Source organism: Anser anser (assembly GCF_964211835.1).
Source record: "Anser anser genome assembly, chromosome: 12".
In the NCBI taxonomy this organism is placed as follows: domain Eukaryota; kingdom Metazoa; phylum Chordata; class Aves; order Anseriformes; family Anatidae; genus Anser; species Anser anser.
Genome location: NC_139733.1, coordinates 1,421,985 through 1,445,006, shown reverse-complemented (window position 1 = coordinate 1,445,006; position 23,022 = coordinate 1,421,985). Strand labels below are relative to the sequence as shown.

Below are 23,022 nucleotides of genomic sequence, written 5' to 3'. Positions count from 1 at the left end.
TTGCTTGAGGAGAGACGAAACCGTGCTCTCTTTAAGAGTTGCCATGGCTTTCTGATTTATGTGTTCATATTGCTTTGTTGTAATATTAAATCAATCAATCTAGATAGTTTTTCAGTGCTGATCTGTGGACTAGGATTTTGCACCTTTAGACTGGTTTGAAATGCTGGCTTCAGTTATATAAGCTTCAAATCAAACTTATTCTGCATCTAAGGGCAAGAAAGGCTTTTCTAAAATGGCAAAAACCATTGATTTCTTCTTGTTGCAGGACAAAAAACTAGCCACACCAGTTCTAGTCATAAGCCAAATGACATTTTACATAGTCTTCTGCCAAGCAATGCAGCACAATTTCAATATGAACTTAGTGCATATATTATACGCATACTCAGTGTATGTATAATTTATTTAGAGAGAATTTCTGCTCTCTTACTTGCATTTCCAAGCCATTGCGCAATAAAAAGGCCAAGAGACTTCACAGTACAGGCTGTATCTCCTATCACTTAGAATACAATATGTGTGATAACATAAATTGTTTAACAATTCACTGACTTCTGACTGGGTGGTTTCTTAGTGCTGTTTATTACTGGTAGCTTCTAGTATATCTGCTCATATATATGGGATGAAAGCATCTTAAAGAACATGCCGAATTCCATTTCTTTTTTACTAGAAACATGAGTAAACAATTCCTCCTTGTTTTTTTTAAGCAGTATCTGTCAGTGTTTTCAGTTTCAGATTATTTTCTTTCCGTCAATGTGGTAACATTGTCAATTTGAAGTCTGTACATCAACAAGTGATATTTTTACAATGTTCTGCAGTGTTCTGTATTAAAGAGTAAACATAATCCAGACACTCAACCTGATAACCCTTTCAAATGGCAAGGTCAGATTTGCTTATGTTCAAGTTTAAAGGTCATGAGTATATAATTCAGTGGTTATGGTACTATGTAATTTTTTCCTTTTGCATTCTTTCATGTCTGTTCCCTTTAATGGAAGAGTCACACTTGTGTCATTAGGATGACACAACATGTTGCCACACCTGCAATATTTGAGTTCTCCACCTCTTCTTCCTCCACCCACCCCTGACACTTTTTTTTCTAGTTGTTTTATAAACCAAAACCATCATTAAAGCGATTTACTGTGTTGGCAATGCTGTTTGCTTTTTTTTTCCCCTTAGGTATCCTGTGGGCATTATATGGTATGATCATATTTGTGAGACAATCACTCATCTAGAGTTTCATGCTCAAATAACATACTTTATACATGTTTAGTGTGCATAGCTTGGTTATCATTAAAAGCAGAAATGAAGAAAAGTAGTTGAAAGAGACCTCCTTGCTTCAAGGGAAGATGGAGTGCATTCTAAGTCATTTCAAGACAAGTATTCAAGTTAGAAAGAACTTCTAATAATAAAAACACCCTGTTTCATGTGCAGTGTGATCCAGTGCTTTTCGCTAATCTCATCAGAGGTTTCCCTGATGTCCTGCGCCAGTCTTTCATTCTTTCCCCAGGTCCCGTATGTTCCATCCCTTCCTCCTTAAAGGAAGTTAATGAGTCTAAGGAAGACTAAGAAAGAGAATTTACAATTTCAAGTGTTTAAAAATTATAATTTGTGAGGAAAAAAATCACTTATATACTCACAATTCTCTTCATTTTCTATCAGGACATTAATTTTAGTATGAACCTAAAAATGAAGCAGAGTCTTCTTGCTAAGACATTACTAGAGTTAAAGGGTTTATTCTGTGTTTTCTGCAAGTGATATTCCTGTTTCTATATACAAGCATCCCAACCAATATTTTAGTGTAGTATTATGTAGCTTTTTCTTAGGAAAAGCAAATACAGCTTCTGCAGAGCTATAGGTATGTTCTCTGCTCTTCCAGTTTTGGTGTTTTGTCTTGGCAGAAGCAAGCTATTCGGTGCCCTCCTGGTGAGGAGTGATAGTGCTTCCAAGTGCAAAAAGGATGCAAAAGCACTGAGTAAGCATCAATTTAAACTTAAGCATGAATTATGCCTGAGCAGCCTGATTGCCTTCTCATCTAGTCAGTCATTTCATCACGTGGGAGAGCTGTGCATGCCTTGACCTAACCGAGGGTTTCATATGGTCTCTAGTAACTCCTTCTGGCCAAAATGGGCAGGTACAGGCTGCAGCTGCTTGGAAAAAGCTGCTGACCAGTTAGACTTAAAGGTTGGTGGTCAGTGTTTTGAAGTCTAATAGGTGGACAGTGATAAAGAGATTGTGCTGCTTGCGCCACTGGGGAAGTGATCAACAGGATGTGCAGTCATCAGCCTTGTGGGTGCCCCTAGCTAAGGCACAGGCTGACTGGCGAGCTGGGGGAACTGGACAAAATGGGCAGATATTTTCATTGTGGAGTGGTGAGGGAGAGGAAACATAAATCTCAAGAAGATGTAGATCCTATGAGCTGTTTTCTTGTTTGGTTGGTTTGCTTTGGTTGTTTTCAGTTTCTCAGTCTTTTGGCCGTGGAATTGACTCTTATTGCAGAGGTGAATTGTATGTCCACGCACAGCCAGCAGCTGACTTTGTGCAGGATGGGTAGCACCAGAAAGCCACGGCTCTCCTCCTTGCAGAAGAAATGTGCGTACCTGGCATGCTGGTCAGTCAGCTTTACCATTTTCCTTAGGAGTGTACCATAGTGGGTCCAGTGGTTGCCCGCAGTTCCAGCGTTTTTATACTTATCCATTCCTGTTGGTCCTTTCTGAAAATGTAATTGTTTTAACCTGGAGAGAGGCTGGTGGTACTGGCGAGATGGAGTTTGGATATCTTTTTAAGATACCTTTTTTAAAAAAACTGATATGTAACATGTAGCATTCTTGTAAACAATGTTTGGGGCTTTATAAATTTTTCAGTAATGAAACCTGAAACAAAGCTACTTAACTTTGGAATTTTGTTACATTTAAATACTTCTTTGCTAATTTGCCATGCTAATGTTTCTGCAGACCCGTTCTCTGCTGGGAGTATTTGAAGAAGATGCTGCTGCAATTTCCAATTACATCAATCAGTTATTTCAAGCGATGCACAGAGTATATGATGCACAGGTAGTGTTATGGAAATTCCTGAATGCATATACAGTTTTTGAATGACATTTCATGTCTCTTGCTTTTTTAAAATAAGTGATATATATATTTTTTAAAACTATGTGGAAATGAAATTAAATGATTGTTTTTCTCTATGCTAGGGGATAGTGAGAACTAAATTCTGACTGTCACCTGGAATTTCTTTTGCAATAGAACTTCTTATGACAAGTAGAAAGATTATCACAGAATCACAGAACTGTAGGGGTTGGAAGGGACCTCGAGAGATCATCGAGTCCAACCCCCCTGCCAAAGCAGGTTCCTTAGAGCAGGTTGCCCAGTTAGGCGTCCAGATGGGCCTTGAATATCTCCAGAGAAGGAGACTCCACAACCTCCCTGGGCAGCCTGTTCTAGTGCTCTGTCACCCTCATCGTGAAGAAGTTCTTTCACATGTTGGTGCAGAACTTCCTGTGCTTCATCTTGTGGCCATTACTCCTTGTCCTGTCCCCACAAACCACTGAAAAGAGGTTGGCCAAATCCCTCTGTCTCCCACACCTCAGGTATTTATAAACATTGATAAGATCCCCTCTCAGTCTTTTCTCCAGGCTGAACAGACCCAGGTCTCTCAGCCTTTCCTCATAGGGAAGATGCTCCAGGCCCCGTATCATCTTTGTGGCCCTCTGCTGGACTCTTTCCAGGAGATTCCTGTCTTTTTTGTACCGGGAAGCCCAGAACTGGACACAGTACTCCAGGTGAAGCCTGACCAGGGCAGAGTAGAGGGGGAGGATCACCTCCCTTGACCTGCTGGCCACGTTCCTTTTAATGCACGCCAGGATCCCACTGGCCCTCTTGGCCACCAGGGCACACTGCTGGCTCATGGCCAACCTGTTGTCCACGAGGACCCCCAGGTCCTTCTCCTCAGAGCTCCTCTCCAGCAGGTCGTCCCCCAGCCTGTACCAATATGTCTGGTTGTTCCTTCCCAGGTGCAGGACTCTACACTTGCTCTTATTAAACCTCATTTGGTTTCTTCCTGCCCATCTCTCCAGCCTGTCCAGGTCTCGCTGAATGGCAGCACAACCTTCTGGCGTGTCAGTCACTCCTCCCAGTTTTTTCCCATTTTCTCATCTTCTACTTATTTTACTGTATTTCCCAGGCGTTTCTAAAATGCTCTCCATTGTGGTCTTAAGGTGCATAATAGTGTGTACCAAGTGGGACATTCTTTTTTACCCACAACATATTCATACTTTTTTACTTACCACCAATTAGTAACTGTGCTTTTACACCAAAGGCAGAATTTATTTTGTGTGTTTTTCTGAACAATTACGTTTATGGTTGTATTTTTAATTGGTGTACACTTGGACTGTTTAACTTTTTTACTAATTTGTTAGTCTTGCTTTTCCTATTTTTATTTTCCTGTTTTTACTTTCATGACTAGTGTATTTATTGTAGGTTTCCTGCTATGTAATTTTATTTTACTGCCTTTCTATTTGCTTTTAATTTCTGTACTTTCTCCTGTTTATCTGCATTGTGAAAGATGAAGCTCTTCCATACCATGAACCTGCTAATTAGGTCCTCTGCATGTGTATGAGTCAAAGCCATTTGTAGCCAGGTAGTACTGAGGTCCATTCTAATCTTTTCTTTCCTTCACAGATAACAAATTCTTAATTTACAGTAACTAGGACAGCTAATTTGAAACAAAAGCAAATATGTACTGCATAGCACCAAAAATACAGATGTCACTGTGCATAGTGCAAGCTGGGAACCTCTATTTGTTGATACTGATTACGTGTAACTCTCAGTAATGTTTAAGAAATGGAAGGGCAGGATTCTTAGGTTTTCTGAAAATCTTCAATCAGGATTCCTTTTTTCAAGTTCCGTGTCTGTAGTAGTATCCTTTTCAAATATGTGATTTAAAAATATATATATTAATTTAAATCAATAAGTAACAAGCTTTCTTTTTTTTTTTTTTCTTTTCTGAATTAGAATGAATTAAGTGCAGCAACTCATCTGACTTCAAAGCTTCTGAAGGAATATGAGAAACAGGTGTAGTGTAAATCACTGTTGTCTTTGCATGGTCGGGACTATGTTTTTGTAGTTTTTTATCTCCCAGAGCACAATACAGAATGTATGTAGGTCTGATCCAGATGAAATGAAATGTCACAGTTAGATTGATTCTTTTGACAAAGATTTGATCCACCATGTTCATACTAGTTCTTCTAACAAAAATACAGATGCCTTACGTTCTGTGTAGAAAAATGGTGTGCAGAAGTAGTCAGTTGGAGAGAAACTAGTCTTATTGTTACTATTTTCCAGAATTAAGTAAGTTCCTCTTACCATGATGAATATTAGTAAGTTATAGAAGATTTTACTTTTGGATCAATGTTTTGGGGGTTGCTCAGAGTAGTGTTGTATTAGAATAGAATAGTTCAGTTGGAAGGGATCTATAAAGATCATCAAGTTCAACTGCCTTATCATTTCAGGGCTGACCAAATGTTAAAGTGTGTTAATGAGGGCATTATCCAAACGCCTCTTGAAAACTGACAGGCTTGGGGCATCCACCTCTTTAGGAACCTCTTTAGGAACCCTGATCCAGTGTCTGACCACCCTCATGCTAAAATATTTTTCCTAATATCCAGTCTGAACCTTCCCTGTGACGCAGCTTTGTGCCGTTCCCCTGCCATCGGTTCCCAAGAAGCAGAGACCAGCACCTCCCTCTCTGCTTCCCCTCCTCAGGAAGCTGCAGAGAGCAAAGAGGCCACCTCGGAGCCTTGTTTTCCCCAGAGTATGCAACCCAAGTGTACTCAGACTCTCCTTGCAGGACAGGCCTTCCAGTCCTTTTACCAGCACCTTGGTGCTGATAAAAAGCATTGATAACAATGTTGGACAAGACTGGCCCTAGAACTGAGCCTGGGGAACACTCCTACTGACAATAAATCACCCCTATGACATAAGTCATAGACATCAGGTTTGCATCGTTCCCTGAATGTTAGAGATAATTTGGAAAATAGATTCAAAAAAAAGAGAACTATTTTTTAATTAACTTCTGAAGTATTCCCTTATCACAAGACAGTTAAAAAAAAAAAAAAAGCTTCACAAAATAGTCCTGCAATGTATTTCAACCGTATAATATTTTAAAATAACAAAATACCTGGTACAATAGACATAATTATTACGGTTATGTGAATGGCAGAAAACACTGCAACCAGCATGCCTTTTTTTTTTTTTTTGTAGCATTTTCCACTAGGGGGAGATGATGAAGTTATGACTTCCACTTTACAGCAATTTTCAAAAGTGATTGATGAGGCAAGTACTTGTATTTATTTAATTTACTATGCTAATGTTTGTTATGTATGCACTTTGACTTGCTTAATCACTCTAGTCTTCTTTAAGATAGGAGGTACAGAAAAGCCCTTCACTTGTCAATAAGATAATGCTTAATTTTTATATTGCAACATAGTTTGCTGAATTGATTCTTTATCTTCAGGTTATGTAACTTTAAACATGAGGATGCATTGTTGAGAACGAATGTAGCTTAACTTACTGTAGATGCAGCCAAAAAACGTTACAAAATGACCATTAGAAACTGCATTTCAAGAGGGTATTTGCACTCCCTCATTTCAGATGCCTGACTGACAGAGGAGCCACTTGCTGTCTGTGTTAGGGACAGATACTAAGCGACTGACTCTTTTGAAAGACAACGTAGCATCATTAAGGTCTGAATCGGGATTTTTCTCATGATCCCTCTCCTCAGTTTAAACACTGCACTTTGGAAGGAAGGAAACATTTGTTCTTCCTCTGTAACCTGAGAAAGACAGGCTGTGATGTAGTTGGAGGAGAACTGTAGAAATTGACTAGTCTTCAGAAGGTATGAGGCTATTTTCTGACATGATCCAGTAATTTAGAATATAGTCGGGGCAGGTAGGGACAAATACTAAATGCTGAATGTCTTCTATAAAAAGCTAGTGATGAGATCAGGAACGTAAAAAACAATTGCTGGGAAAATGAATTTGCAAAATTACATTTAAGTTGTACTTGTCATACCTGAGTGAAACCTATCTTGTTTTCTTATTTTTCTTTAGTCTTAGCACTATTTTCCTAAAATTTCCTTCTTTCTTTTGTCTTTTACAGCTCAGCTCTTGCCATGCAGTACTTTCAACTCAACTTGCAGATGCAATGATGTTTCCTATTACTCAGTTTAAAGAAAGAGATCTAAAAGGTATTGTCAAACAAACAACATTTTTATCAATGGCAGCAATGACGAAATTACAGCATTCCATCTCTGTAGCTCTTATTTCACTTAATAGAGCTGAAAAATAAGTTGCATATCCTCAGAAGAATGCATCTTGCTTTCTTTTTTCTTGTAAATTGTTTCTACTCATCACAGTATTACAGTAGTTAAACAGTACTGCTGTTACCACAAAAATACTAGTTATGTTATAGAAGCATTTATCTATTCAAGATAAAAATTTTGCAGTTTCTGTAAACATTAGGAAAGAATAATTTTCAGATATGTTCAGGAAATATTTGCTTATATAGCAATACCATGACATCAATATAATGTCTGGACTGAATTCCAAAAGCAAAGTGCCAAAGTTATGATACGTATTTTATTATTAAGGTTTAGTAAGGTAGTTCTTCAGCCCTGCTGGTTACAAAGGTGTCATCTTATGTGCAAGCATAAGATGCTTTCAACTGCTTATTTTTGTAACAGATGTATCTTAATCTGCTTGATCTAAAATAATAGACCTGAGTATGATAGATTTTACTGAAGGTGCTGAATTGAATAGACTTGGTTTCAAATATAAGCTGAAGTTAAAAACAAAATAACTTAAAACCCTAATGATGAACTTCTCAAGGCTAATATTACTGCTCAGAGCTTGGGAAGGTCTGTTAGTATCTTCTGAAGAAGCATCCCTGAGGCAATAATTGCAAATGAAATTTTCCCACTGGCATTTTTTTAAAAATACCAGCTAACATAGTGTTTAATGATACAATACTTCTTTATGTACTTCATAGACACTTTCTGTAAAGCTTTTCCATGTTTTTTTTCCTTTGTCTTTGCTTTACCATGAAGTTGAATATAGCTCTTTCCTTGCTTATGTTGTGATGTGACACAAAAACATGATCGCAATCAGAGCAAGTAGTGCTAAGTATAGTACTGATTTCTGTTCCCTGACTAAGCGAGACAAAAAACATCTGGGGCATCGCTTATTTTAGGTAGGAGGAATCACACGTGGGGGAGGAATCACAGTATGTTTGGGCCTTTCCTTTTCCTTCCCTTTCTATTGTGCTTCCACTTATCCAGCGAATACCAGAGCTCTGACCAGAACTGCAGGTGATGCATTTGGACTAATGATCTTTGTCAAAGTATTTGGAAAAGAAGTTTCTCCTTACCTTGTTAGAATATAGTGTCATTTTTGGCAAGTCAGATGCCCGCATAAACAATACTAGGGCCCTAAGTAGGAGCAGACTTCCCTGGCCGCATAATGCCTGTGCTGATAGCTCAGTATGGTACAAGCTATCAGCTACAACTACTCAGTAATGTAAAATTGCCTGAGAAATCTTTATGTGTATAAATGGTATGTTTATAATAACTTAATTGAACTATGATGTTTTGTTTTGTAGAGATATTAACTCTAAAAGAAGTTTTCCAAATTGCAAGCAATGGTAAGTGTAAAATATTCAGTGTTACAGGTATTAAAATATGACAGTGTTATCATAGATAACTTACTCAGAAAATTAGCGAAGATATTTGTATAGGCACCCAGTGTCCTTGGATCACTTGTAAATCTCTGCTCTATATACCAAAGTGTTAAGGCAAATAGACATTATTTCTTAGAATACTTTAAATGTATATATTGTTATTAAATAGTTCAGGATTATGCAACAAAAATCAATTTAAAGAGTAAGGTGTTAGCTCACTTTTTAAAGTCAGGATTTAAAATAGATTGATTTTAACACATCTTACCTCCCTAAAATGAGTTTAATAGTTTTCTTCCTTGTTTTTACTTTTGCTCTACTATATCCTTCTCTTAATCTGGGTAGCTTCAGAATTTTTAGAAGCAAAAATGTTTAGATAAAGATTTTCATGGAGAGCTGACTGTTCTGTGTCAGGTTCTGTCTTTGAAGAATATTGGATGCTTAGGGAAATTTATAACAGTTTGGGCATATTTACATCTGGTTAGGATTTTTCTTTAACAAAAGTATGTGTGGCCACATAGTAAATATGAAGAGGCAAGAGCAATTCTTAAAGGTTTTAATACGGCAGAACTTTAAATTTGACTTGTATTACAAGACAAAGTGATATAAAAGGTTTTATGCTCTATTTCATAAGTGATTAGTTTATCAAAATGACCATAAATTCTCTCTTCATTGCTTAGACCATGATGCTGCCATTACCCGATACAGTCGGTTGTCAAAAAGAAGGGAAAATGAAAAGGTTCGTAAAACAAAATACTGCATATAAGTATTTTTTAGAGATGAGAAATAATTTGTCTAATATATGTACTTATGATGGAAGATAATGTACAGCAGATTGCACTTGAAGTTTGACAGTTGACATTCTATCACTCCAGACAGTTTGTTTCAGAACACAAGAACAGCTTTCCTGAATGCACGCCTGTCTTGTAACACTGAAAAAGCTAGAAGATGAAAGTTGTGATACTATATTTGTTATTTTGTAAAGAAAGAACTACTCTTTCTGGGGAGAAAAGAATACTCTGTTTGTTTTTCATGCATCTGTAAATTAGAGAAAGGGAGTTGTAGCGCAAAAGATGCAAATGCTGATGATAGAGGGTAGAACGGTACTGTGGTGTTTTTTGTGCTGGTTATAAAGCTGTTGACAAGGCATGTGATGAATGCCGAAGCTTAAACCTTTTTTTTTCCCCCTCCCATCTGTATCTCTTTAGATCAAGGCTGAAGTTACAGAAGATGTATATACTTCAAGGAAAAAACAGCATCAAACTATGATGCATTATTTCTGTGCGTTAAATACTCTTCAGTACAAAAAGAAAATTGCTATGCTAGAACCCTTGCTAGGATACATGCAAGCTCAGGTAATTTCAGATTCTGTAAGCTGTAAGTCTTAAAGAAGATGTAAAAGTACTTAATAGGGGTTGATCTACTCAAATTCACTGCAAGACCTCTTTTGCAATCCAGGGAAGCAAACTCCATCCTCATCCGTCTATCTTGTCATGTCTGTTGCTGTGAATATCATTATTAGCCCTATTTTTTTTCTGCTCAATATATGAGGTTTTTTGAATCTCATCATGACATGCTCTCACTCCTGTTGGAGAATCTTTTGGGGAAGTCTTGTTGTCAAATATAAAGACCTTGTTCTAATCCAAAACCTAGGTGGCTAAATTTACTGTACTGCCTAAATCTTAGTTGCTGGTACTATTTTTTTTCTCTCTCAGGATCACTAACAGGAATAGCTGATTAAAACTTTGATGCATGTAGGTCTCCGTGGAAGACCGTTTCTCCTCCGTTTTCTTCTCAGAAAGTAGCATGGAGCCAGTTAAGCTCTCTTTCCTGTGGCAGCTATTCTGAAATAAGATAATCACCAAAACCACATCACTACCGTTTCTAATCAAGGGTGTGAAAGAACTGGAATGCTTAAAGTCATTCTGGCTTGAATTTGTTTAATACAAGTGAACTCATGATGGGTTTATTTCAGGATGAGTGAAATAGAAAATTAGCTATGGAGTAAGTTTGGAGAGACTTCACCTGTATTTTCAGAAGTATGTTGTCAGTACCTTTTGTAAAAGAAGAAAAAAAGCAAACTTTCCAGCATCTGTCACTGCCAGATTGTAGGAATTAACTCTTACAAAGTGTCTGATAGCTTTCCAAGTCCAAGAAGAACTCTTGTCTCTCTTGCAAATTTTGGAGCTTGCACATAGGAACTAAGTTCTAAATGTTTTATGTAATAAAGTCGATAGTGCAACCTGTTGCTCGGGTGCTGGTTTTGTTTAATCTGAGAATGAGAGTGGCAGGGCCACCTCCAATGGTTCCCCGTTCCAAGATTTCATATAGCTAAATCCAATTTAGATGTGGCAGTTCCAATATGGACCAATATGGAATAAATTGTTGAAAGATGCATGTTGCCAGTTCCCCTAGGAAGGGTCCACAGTTAGAGGGTGGCACCCTGGCAAGTTTCTACATTCACATATTTCTGTATTTCATCCAGGTGGCTTTGCGTGCATCCTCTGAACAAAGTTAGATTCCTCTGCAGTGCCAACATCAACCTTCACTTGCAGACAAAAACATGTATTCTGTTCCTTTTGTTGAGACTTAGGTGGGAAGAAGGGACAAAACCAGATTTCTCTGAGAAGATTTAAACTTATATGGTTTCATTTGTTAACTGTTTATTTAGTTTTATTCATGACTAAATTCTCCTTTCCTTTTTTTTTTTTTAAGATAAGTTTTTTTAAAATGGGTTCAGAAAATCTTACTGAGCAGTTGGAAGAATTTTTGACAAATATTGGCACAAGCGTACAAAAGTAAGTTGTTTTTGTTAAATTTTGAACTGTTATCAATACAATTATTGTTCTGTTTCTACTTGTTAACATATTATCTTTGTTAGTAACATATTACTTACTTTAGTGTTCGCAGGGAAATGGAGTGTGAAATAGAAAACATGCAACAAACTATAGAGGACTTGGAAGTAGCTAGTGATCCACTGTATTTGCCTGATCCTGATACTACGAAATTTCCCGTTCATAGAAATCTAACACGGAAAGCTGGCTATCTCAACGCAAGAAAGTAAGACTAGTTTCTTAAAACTTAGAAAATACTTAATTTTGGGAAAGGAGACCTAGAAATGTATGAATCACAGAATCACAGAATCGTCTAGGTTGGAAGAGACCTCCAAGATCATCTAGTCCAATCTCAGCCCTAACACTAACAAGTCCTACACTAAACCATATCACTAAGGGCTACATCTAAACGTCTTTTAAAGACCTCCAGGGATGGTGACTCAACCACCTCCCTGGGCAGTCCATTCCAATATGATTATATTGTTTTGAAATTAGTTATGTTTATCTTTAGATACTCAGTTTAGTAAGTCACATTGGAGCTATCCTTTCTTTGCAATCCTTTACTTGTTTAATATTAATTTCTATGTTACACTGACAGTGTCATTCAGGGACAAAGCACACGATTTTAGTCTTATTTTGCCTGAACTTTCACATCAAAAAGAAAAGTTAAAATTCACGAGAATGTAATTTTACTGGATTGTAATTGGAAGCCAACAAGATTGCAGCTGTCAGTATTGTTGTATAAGTATCCAGTAAAGCTTTAGGATTCAAGTTACTAATAAAATACAAGCTTGAGATACACAGGGCAGAACACTCTGTTAGCCTAAATATGCTTTGAGCATCCTTCACGATTTCATGAGGTGAAATTTCATGTTGTCCACTGGAAGGTGCTGTTCAATAACTTTAGTTATTAGTAAGTTCAGCAGCTGAATTTTAGAGTTGTTAAAAATAGGTTGTAACACTAAGATTGTTTCCATAATTTATATAGTAAACTTCAAACAAGAAGATTTTTTCAAAAGTCAGGTTAATTTTGCAGCAACAGATAGAGTAAAATACTCACTGAATGGGGCATGGACTTCTGCAGCAGAACAATTGCAGCAATTAATATTGAAGAAAGGAGTATCTGACCAAAAAGGAAGGCTAAACCACAAGTGTTAGTGACTTTTTGTCTCAGGTTCCTTTGCTTGTTTCCAGAGGAAAATAAAAAAAGAGGAAAATAAAAAAAAAAAGGCAAGAAAAAAAAAAGTGAATGATACCTCAATTTTCCAAGTATTTTGTATTTTACATTACATGTCTTTTCTAGTGCTTAACACGAAGTTCTCCAAGACTTAGTCTTTTTAACAGTGTAAGGCAGCGTAGAGTTCAGAGGTCTTAGAAATTATGTTGATAATGCATATCAGTTGAATATGAGTATTTCATCAAGCAACACTGTAAAACCTGATAATGAAAACTAAAGAATCTATGACTTTTTATTCTGAGCTAAGTTTCATATAATCTAAGAAAGCAAATATTTATGTATACTTTACCCAGCAGTGGATACAGAATAAAAAAAGCAACTGATGGAAAGAGAATAATTTAGCTGTAAAGTTAACCTAAAACATGAGGAATGTTTTCTCTTAAGTGCCCAGATGGCTTGCTCATGAAATTTCATTTTATTTTATTTTCTAATTTATACAGCTCAGCTGAACTCCTAACCTACTAAGTAAGGATTTCTTTTTGTGTTTTAGTAAGACAGGGCTGGTATCTTCCATTTGGGAGAGACAGTTTTACTTCACTCAAGGTGGAAATTTGATGAGCCAAGCAAGAGGTGATGTAGCTGGAGGACTTGTCATGGATATAGACAATTGCTCAGTAATGGCTGTGGACTGCGAAGACAGACGTTACTGTTTTCAGATAACATCTTTTGATGGTAAAAAGTAAGTATTCTTACGTTACTGTTACCTATCTGCTAGTGTACTCACAATTGCTATAGCTGTGTGAATGTGGTAGAAAATACATAAAAAGGTTTGACTACATTATGTGAGTGCTTATTACATGGGCACAGATTTTTTTTTCATTTTCACTTGAATTGAAAACATAAGACTTTTTACCCATTAAATGTTGACTGCGCTCAGCGTGTATGCAGAATCTTCAGACTGTATTAATTTGTTGTGCAATATATGAATATGAAAATGGGGTTTCCTGTCTAAATGGAATTGAGGCATTTTAAGTAGACAAAACTTTCTTTTTCATTCTCTTCTTTCAGGTCTTCAATCTTACAGGCAGAGAGTAAAAAAGATTATGAAGAGGTAAGCTTACGGGAGGTTCGCATGGAGTCCAGTGATTTTCTGTGGCACAGAAGGGAATACATTAGTAAGAATAATTGGAGTGCTCGTTTTGTATGTTTTAGGTAATAAATAGTGAACTTGCTATCCATAATAAGTTTCAGGAAGTCTGATAAAATACTACTGTGTTTAAATACTAGAAGAAAAAAAATCCTGTTCTGATTGTTGCCAATTTGTTTTCAGTATTGTGGAATAATAATGAAAAAAGCCCACAGCAAAATAGATATTAGTAATGGAAGCTTGGCAAATGGTGCATCTTCCCTTTTGTGCTTTCCTAAGCTTCTTTCATTGTACCTGCTTGTCAGGAATGGAAAATAAAGGAGATCTTAAGTTAGGGCACAGGTAATGATACAGGCAGCTGAAAAGTGAGGGAAAAATGTTTTGTGGCCCCCAATGCATGATCAGGGAAACATAATGAACAATAGTTGAATCAAGAAATGGGGCGTGATTTGCTTTTGAGCTGCTTTCAAGACTGCTTGTGAATACAGAATAAGGAAATACAGAAAATACAGTACTTTCAGCCTTGATTCACATTCCTCTGAGATCATTAATGGTACATTGATGTAAGCCTTTGATGCTATTTCTAAGGTTTTTAACTGGGCTATGTCAGGTTGGCCCTGGTCCCTTTGTTCTCTTGAAGTTGTATAGCCTAACTCTGAAACATTTACCCTCAGAAGGCCCACCAGAAGAAGGGAGCTTGTCGTCAGCCTCAGTAGCTCAGAATTGTGGTTTCCTGAGCTGTAGCTGCTGTGCTTTTAGATAGCTCAGGTGACATGCCTAAAAACAAGCCGCTCTGGTTCAGTGGAACAGCGCTGCTAGCATGCATATATATAATTCAGTTAGTTGAAAATTTGGAGTTATAATCCAAAAATTGAAAAGCAAGGAGCAGGAGCAAAGGGTTTTTCATAGTACAGTGAGAAAAGAGGTTTTAGCTTAGAGGTGCAAGAGATGGGCAAATCCCACAGAAGGCAGATGGAATTTTTATAATGTTTGGAGGAAACAATGTAATGTGCAGTCAGTAAATAATGGAGTTCAGAGAATACACACACAGACGCAGAATTACACCGAAAGTTAGGGATTAGAAGGGACCTTGAAAGATCACCTAGTCCAATCCCCCTGCCGGAGCAGGAACAATACAATATTTTGTTTTATTGCATTCCATAGAATCATGATTTAAGCTTGTTTTCGTTTTGATCTTCAGTGTGACTGAAACAATTCTTTAAGTAAAATCTGATATTGTAAGGTGCAGTATGCAGATAGCAGTGAATTCAATAGCAAACTGAGTGTGCAGAAAATACTGGTTTGGCTTCCTGAAATTACAAAGGAAGTAGAAAAGGTGCTGAAACTAGTCAACTCAGGTATTTAATCAAGTTCCTGGAAAAAGTTATGAAAAATTTAATGTTTTCTCTCTTTTTTCTTTTCCCTCTCTTTTTCAGTGGATATGCACAATAAACAACATATCTAAACAGATATATCTAAGCGAAAACCCCGAGGTAACTTCGCTAAAATTGATAGTATCAGTAATCTCTTCAGATACAGATATACCGAAAATTTAAAAGGGATCAACTGGACCTAATTGGGTGGCATGGGATTAAGCTGAGTACTTCCTACATGTCTAATCTGAAGCTTGTCATTGTATGGGTTGATAGTGCTTCATGAATTAATGAAAGCACACATTCTGTTGTTTCATTCATCTAAATGCTTGTGTAGAAAGCATTAAAATGATATGGCTTTTATGTTTGGTATAACATTTTGACAGCTGCAAGACCTTTTAGCTGTGTATGATAATTTGTTGCAAATTAAAATGACCAATATCTGGACAGATACAGATATTTTCCCTCTCTAAAATCCTATTTACCCAGTGATTTCTTCCACTGGCTTTACCCCATGAAGTGAAGCCATCAATATTAAATACTGATACTTCAGAATTAGTGATTTAATGAAAGATTAAAGTGGAATTCTTCAACTGCACAAGGTCCATTATTTGCTGAAATAACATTGCTACATAGTGCTTACTTGATAGTCACTCATGTCTTGTTTTTTCAGAAACTTATACATGTTCCCTAATTTCAAGTGCAGACTTTTGAATCTCCATGTTTTGTTAGTTAGTAGTTGAAGGCAACGTGTCTCAAGTGAGATTTTTATTTTTCTGCATGGCTATGTTTGCTTATTTTGTCAGACGTACCATTGCAATTTTACTGCTGGCTTTTACTAACATATGCAGTATTATAAAGCAAGTGCAATAGCAGGAAATGTTATAAGTTAAAGAAAATACTAAAACTGTCCCCTTTCAGTAACATAGTTGATAATTTCTGTCAATTGCATGTAAAACTAAAATCTGAAAATGTACTTTGAGGGCAATGTTTTCAGTTAGTTTTTCCCATCTATTGCAGGAAATTGCTGCACGTGTAAATCAGTCAGCTTTAGAAGCTGTTACTCCATCCCCTTCCTTTCAGCAGAGGCATGAGAGCATGCGTCCAATTGTGTAAGTTGCTGAACTGTGGGTCATTTGAAGAACACATATAAAAAGAATCCTGGATAAAGCTCCAGTAAAAAAAAAAAAAGGGGGGGGGGGCAAAAATGTTCAGAACTAATGCTTTGATAGGCTAGAGGAACGTGTCCTGAATTCATCTTTTTATCATCATTTATCATCCAATAATGTTACAAATGATTCAGACTTCCAGCTGAGCATAGACAGTTTTGTCAGTTATATCACATCTGGCTTGTTTGTTCTATGTATTAATGAGATTTTTCTTAATTTGTACAACTCTTGGAAGCAGACCTCAGATTGTAGTATATTTCATATGCAATTATACATTGATGTTAAGACCATCTGATAGCATTATTAATGAAAGTAGTAATTATAAATTACTCAGATTTGTTTGGAAGGTAGACTCTGTTCTATTTACTATATCCTAATCTTGTTCAGTTTCTTAGGTTTCGTTTTTGGAATATTGTATTCGTCCTCCATATAGTTGAATTTATTATCAACCAACCTGAAATTAACACATCTTCATGTTCATTTTTTGTTTTGTTTCAGACAATCTCGTCCTACTGCAGCTCGTACTAGCAGCACAGGGTCACTGGGATCTGAATCAGCAACTTTATCTGCACTTCCCTTGGATTCATTTGTTGCCCCTGACACTCCTATACAATTTGACATAATATCTCCAGTTAGTGAAGATCTGCCTGGTCAAGCAAAATCTTCAGGGCAGGCAGGCAGGTAGGAAATGTAGAGAGAAGGAAAAAAAAAAGTCCCCAAATAAATATTAATTAAAAAATATATATATTATATGTTTAGGCAGCAGCTCCAACACACACATTGCCTCTGTCCCTAATCTCTTTCTTGTCAAAAAATTTACAGTGACCAGCAAAGCAAAACTAGTATTTTTTGGTTAAATTCAGTTGTAAAATGTGGCTTATTTACATACATTAGATTCAGAATGTTATTTTCTATTTTGCAGCAGCTCTTCTTACTGTAACAGCTAATGATTTATTTATTTTAATCATTTGGTTTCACAAAGTATTTTCCTTTCCTATTGCTTGCTTACCCAGCAGCTTGGGTTATTTCCTCTTGGAAACTCAAGAGAAATTTGGTAGCCCTGCTTCCAGGTGATGATGGCATACGATGACACTCCTCTTAACCTGAAAGGTGAGTGAAAATGATCTAGGCTTCTAGAGTAATCTGACATACAGACAAGTTAAAATTGTCTAAGAGCTCATCCCAAAACATAAAAACCCTTTTTCCTGTTTTTATTATTATTTTTTAAACCTTCCCATTCAAAAATAATAAAACCCTGTAAATCTGCACTGCATTTCTGGAACTGTATGTACAGAATTCAGATGTTGATAAAATTTTGCAGATTCAGCTGCTCTTGTAGAAAAACAAAAATGGCTGAAAATTAATTGATGTGACTCTAGTGACAGTAATGTGCGTTGTATTCTCCTGCCCTCTAGAAAAATAACTTTCAGTTGTACCACAGATGCATAAGAGTTAAAATGATACACATTTAACATTTTTTTGACATTTTTGTTGTTGTTGTTTGGTATTGCAGGGGATAATTAGTTGGCTAACTAGACCCGTAGGAACATACTGATTAAAATCAATCTCGAATCAATCTCTATTTCAGGAATTGGAAAGCTTAATACTTGAGCTAAATTCAAATCATCAATTATTCTAAAAAAAATCATATTTTTCATAGCAAAAATGATTCAGAGTTGTGCTCAGTATTTTCAATTAACCATATACGATCAGTAAAGAATAGTGTGTTGCCATCTGTACCAAACACTGCAACTTTAGAGCTATTAATTATTTATTATTTTTAAAGGCTTTCCTTACTTTCTGATACTGATGACATATATTTAATCTTTTTTTTATTTTTTTGTGAGATCCTGTGAGATTTTCCATTTACTGTTCCCATCTAGTCTTAAATGTCCAGAAGAATCTAAGTGATAAAAGATGCTAATAGAAAGAATTTGTCTGTAGTATATTTACACAGGTCAACATTCAATGGGAGGATTCTTGATTGAGTCCATGTTATTTAAGCATTGTAGCAATGCAATCTTGACTTCAGAGTTCGATCTAGAACAATTTTATTAAACTGGACAACTCTTAGTTAAGATTTCCGACACGTAGCTGAATAGGAGAGATTCACATAATTTTTCTCTTCGTTCTGAAATTTACTTTTAGAATGTTAACCATTGAGAGGTGATAGCTTCATTACTCCCCTATTAAAACCTAATTCTAAGTTTACAAACCCTTGACAAGAGTTTTTCAGCTGCCAGTTAGCCAAGGAGAAAGAGTTTAGAAGTTTTAACTAATTTCCCATTCCCTGTATTCTTTTCAGCATTGCTTTACTGTTACTGAAAATGTAGACTTGGAAGCCTAGAGTATTTTCACTTTTTGTTGTTACTGATAGCATTTCTGTCTTTGAGAGCCAGAAACAGCCACATTTCTCTTGACCCTCTAGGAGTAAAACCCCAGTGATGTTTTCACAAAGCTGCATTTTAAATAAAACCAGTGACTTTTTTCAGTAAATAATTCAACAACTTGAGACAGTGATAAGAGATGTGGTGCTCCTACGGAATAATGAAAGTACTAGCTTTTGGCTGTAATTCCTGAATTCTGTATTTCATTGCCTAAAACTGTACCTTTTCAAATATTAACAAAGCTTTGACTTGGGCTTAATTTGAGTATAAGAAATACCGTGTGAGTCAAACTCTCTGTGGTAGCAATAAGACAGTAATACCTGGTACTCTGCCCGTAATTTGAGCCCTCAAATATAGCAATTTATGTCTTTCTTCCAATTAAATTGCTTGCTCTTATGATTTATAATTCATTATTCTTCCAGATCATAAATTGTGAAATCATTACATCTTGATCTTATTTGATGCAGCGTGAGACTACAACATTATTCATTAGTAGTTCTTGTAATCTGACTCCTGGTTTAATGTTTTCATTTTTTAATAGACGCACAAATCCTTTTGGTGAATCTGGAGGCTCAAAATCTGAAACAGAAGGTAAAAAAAAACAAAACTTAAATACAAAGTGAATAATAGAATTTACAAATTAATTTTGTATTTTCATCTGTACCTTCTTATTTAACACCAGTTTTAAAGTGCTTAGTTATATTACATTAGCAATGTATTATTAGACGAGTTAAATCAGACTGTCTGAAAGTCCTGTTTTGTTTTTTTAATCATTGTATTGCATCTTTTGTATTCATGAAACCAAATGAAAAGATGTGTGACTTGCTGTTTAGTAATTGTACCTGTAATACATAAGTACAAGCAAACTCTTCTCAAGTTATTGGAAGCCTGGAGTTTTCCTGACTGCAGTCTATCTTTGGTCTTGGTAGAAGTACTTTTGAATGGAAGACCCAAAGTGGAGATCACTTACTCAGTACTTTTGTTTCTCTTAGATTCAATTCTTCATCAGTTGTTTATTGTAAGATTTCTTGGCTCTATGGCGGTGAAGTCTGATGAAAGTCCAGACATTGTTTATGAAACAATGCGTCAAATACTAGCAGCTCGGGCTATCCATAACATTTTCCGGATGACAGAATCACATTTATTAGTCACTTGTGACTGTTTAAAGTAAGTTTGCTTCTGACTTCTACTGATGTTTATTTATAGAGTAATCTTCATTCACTTTGGTAAAATTTACTTTCTGATTTGTTCTTAAAACAATTTTTTAGGTTAATCGATCCACAGACACAAGTTACAAGACTACGAGTAAGTAACTTTACATTTTGGGATAAATACCCAGCAACATATTTCTCTTACTTTTAAAATGATATTATGAAATGTTAGCAAAAATCACTGACAGCATGAAATTTCCACAGAAATTTCCATGAAAACTGGGAGACAGATGCAAACATCTAAACATAAACAGAAAAACACTAGAAAATCAGGTTTAAGGGGAGTGATCTTAATAGGAGAAATAGGTTTTTGAAACATTTTTTCCTGTGATTTGATAGGGTAAAATCTTAGGAAAATAAGAATATTTTATTTTAATAATGTGTCTGTTTAGAAATATTTATGTATGTGATAGAGAAGTATCATTAAAGTTGGAGTTAAATAAGTGTAGAAGTCTAATAGGTTTTGGTAGGTGTTTGGTTTTGTGTGTTGTTTTTAATCCATAATTATGTTTAGCGTTGTATGTTTTTTGATTGTTTATTCATTTTTTTGCAATAAGTATACATGAAAAAACAGGTGGAATTCTTCATAGCATATGAAATGTGCCAAACTTAATTCTTCAGTATTAGCGATCTTTATTTTTTGTATTTTGAAACTCTTCCTCCCCTCTCCCCTTTGTTTCTGCACAGTTTCAGTTCTGTCATTTAACTTCTTTGGGTCGTCTTTAAAAGATGCTCAACTTGTCAGGGACTCTAAATTATCATTTCCATAAAAAGAAATCCTAAGCATATGAAACCTTTCTAATATTTCAAGCTGTGGGTTTTTTTTCCCTTTTTTTTCTTTACCTTTGTGACACTAAATTCAAAACTGCCCCAAAGCTGGGAGCTATTAAAGGTGAGATAAAGCAACGGGTCAAATGTCTAGTATTCTAAATGTGTGCAGTCAAGGTTACGAAGAACTCTCATCCTGTCAGTTTATAATACTTGTAATAGGGACCATCAGAATTTAAAAACTTATCCTTTGCCAAGTTTTAAAAAAATATATTTGAAATGCCTAGTCTGACTTCTTTTAGGAATTGAGAATGCAAAGTATTTTTATTCTAACAAAATAGTAAGGCTATATGGATTTGGTTTTTTTTTTGCTTGTTTGTTTTCTTGCTTATATAGTTCAGGTGAGCTGAACTATTTGCAGTTAAAGTTTTAGAGAAGTGCACCAAATACTGAAAGCTTAGTCAAAAATGCAATTTGTATATGTGTCTGTTTTTTAAAAATAAAAATAAATAAAATGCTCGTTCGCATTTAGAAAGGTGACTGAATCTCATGGCAAATATGATTCCCTCCTCTCTCTTTTGAATCATTTAATCTTTCCCTTCTAAATTCCTTTTTTTGTGTTTGGCAGTTGCATGCCCAGTCAGATTGTAACTTTCGCTGGTGTGATTGCATATTTTTGATAACGAAGTAATGTGCAGTACAGTGAAACTTCGTATAGAAAATATCTGAAACCGGTTTTAATATCTCCATATTTGATCCTTTCTGGCAGTTTCCTTTGCCCAACGTAGTCTTGTATGCTACGCACCAGGAGAATAAGCGCCTCTTTGGATTTGTGCTTAAAACTTCAGGAGGGAGAGTTGACAACCGCCAAACTTCCGTCTGCTATATATTTGAATCAAATAACGAAGGGGAAAAGGTATTGGTGATAGTTATATTTGTATCAGTTTGGAACCTGACATGGATTCCAATGTTAGATCCAATCCATTCAAGCTGGCTAAGTATTTTGTTTATGTACCGAAAAAGAGTTAACCTGATAGTACCACAAAATGTTTTAATATACTGTCATATCTGATATGACAATGTGGTGTATTTTCAAAGGCATTTTCATTAGATTTTTACAGATTATTTCAAATCTGATTTGTATTTAGATTTGTGACTCCGTTGGACTGGCAAAACAGATAGCTTTTCATGCAGAACTGGTAAGAATCTTTTTTAGGGGAAGGTACCCTCATGAATGGAATGGAGATGGTATATTTAGTATGTGTAACAGAATATATTCTGCAAGATGCTTACAGATGCAGTGAATGTTGCTGTGGAGTACTCTGAGGGATTTGTTTTATAGAGCTTAAACCCAAGATAAAAAGACTTTGAGCCATGTTTACTTTAGAACAATAATCAAGATGACTTCTTAATACCTTTACCAAACATACCTGTCCATTAAGAGAAGACTAATTAAGTGTTTAACACTTTTGAACAAACTCATATAAATCAGTACTGTATCAAACATGTCAGACTGTTGTTCATTACTTTTGTTTACATTTTTACCCTTCAGGATCGAAAAGCATCAGAAAAGGCAAAAGAAATAGAGAGAGTCAAAGAGAAACAACAAAAAGAATTAAGTAAACAAAAACAAATTGAAAAGGTATGTTATTTCTTAATGCTTTGTGGTTTTTTTTCCTACTTGTTATCTTTATTTTGTAGTTTTTTACTTCCAGCTACAGTCTCACAGTCTTTAGTACAAATTCACAGAACATTGTGGAATAAAGTTAATTTTTGAAAGTATTTCCTATGCAGATTTTGTATAATTTCGCAGTCGTTTTTAAAAAGAGCTCTTCTGAGGAGAGAAACCACAGAACACCTTTATAGGTGCACTCAGGAGCAGTGCTTGAAGGAACAACTATCACAGGCCCAAAATAAAAACGCTGTTGTTACATGCATGAACTGCCCCATATGTGGCAAGTATCCATCTGCCATGTACGGAGATGGTTCATTTGCTACATAGTGAGGAAGGGGCTGCAGGCCGTAGGCCAAGCTCCTTATTCTGACCTGCTTTTTTTAATGGGTTGCTGGTATAGATGTGTTAAATGCATTAGCTGTTCTAATAATTCCAGCTACTGAAGCCAAAATAGTTTGGTTTCCTACTCATTCTTTTAACTCCTTCTCTACAAAAAGTTGTCCATTGATAATATTAAAAGACAGTTTACAAATCAGAATAACGGTATCCTGTTTCCACTTC

The 23,022-nt window shown here is 35.9% G+C and overlaps 1 protein-coding gene across 1 annotated transcript in view; it reads left to right on the top strand.

The window, feature by feature from the left end:
* Window positions 1–23,022, top strand: part of LOC310880213 (DCC-interacting protein 13-alpha) — a 29,907-nt gene that overhangs the window by 1,554 nt on the left and 5,331 nt on the right. Inside the window, exons 2-21 of the mRNA XM_083795692.1 lie at window positions 2,946–3,044; window positions 5,004–5,063; window positions 6,252–6,323; window positions 7,149–7,236; window positions 8,646–8,687; window positions 9,401–9,459; window positions 9,929–10,075; window positions 11,436–11,518; window positions 11,622–11,780; window positions 13,282–13,470; window positions 13,800–13,842; window positions 15,315–15,371; window positions 16,272–16,363; window positions 16,919–17,101; window positions 19,349–19,398; window positions 19,800–19,974; window positions 20,076–20,112; window positions 21,556–21,702; window positions 21,935–21,985; window positions 22,339–22,428. Coding sequence (XP_083651818.1) covers window positions 2,946–3,044; window positions 5,004–5,063; window positions 6,252–6,323; window positions 7,149–7,236; window positions 8,646–8,687; window positions 9,401–9,459; window positions 9,929–10,075; window positions 11,436–11,518; window positions 11,622–11,780; window positions 13,282–13,470; window positions 13,800–13,842; window positions 15,315–15,371; window positions 16,272–16,363; window positions 16,919–17,101; window positions 19,349–19,398; window positions 19,800–19,974; window positions 20,076–20,112; window positions 21,556–21,702; window positions 21,935–21,985; window positions 22,339–22,428 — 1,923 coding nt within the window. The remainder of the gene's footprint in view (window positions 1–2,945; window positions 3,045–5,003; window positions 5,064–6,251; window positions 6,324–7,148; window positions 7,237–8,645; window positions 8,688–9,400; window positions 9,460–9,928; window positions 10,076–11,435; window positions 11,519–11,621; window positions 11,781–13,281; window positions 13,471–13,799; window positions 13,843–15,314; window positions 15,372–16,271; window positions 16,364–16,918; window positions 17,102–19,348; window positions 19,399–19,799; window positions 19,975–20,075; window positions 20,113–21,555; window positions 21,703–21,934; window positions 21,986–22,338; window positions 22,429–23,022) is intronic.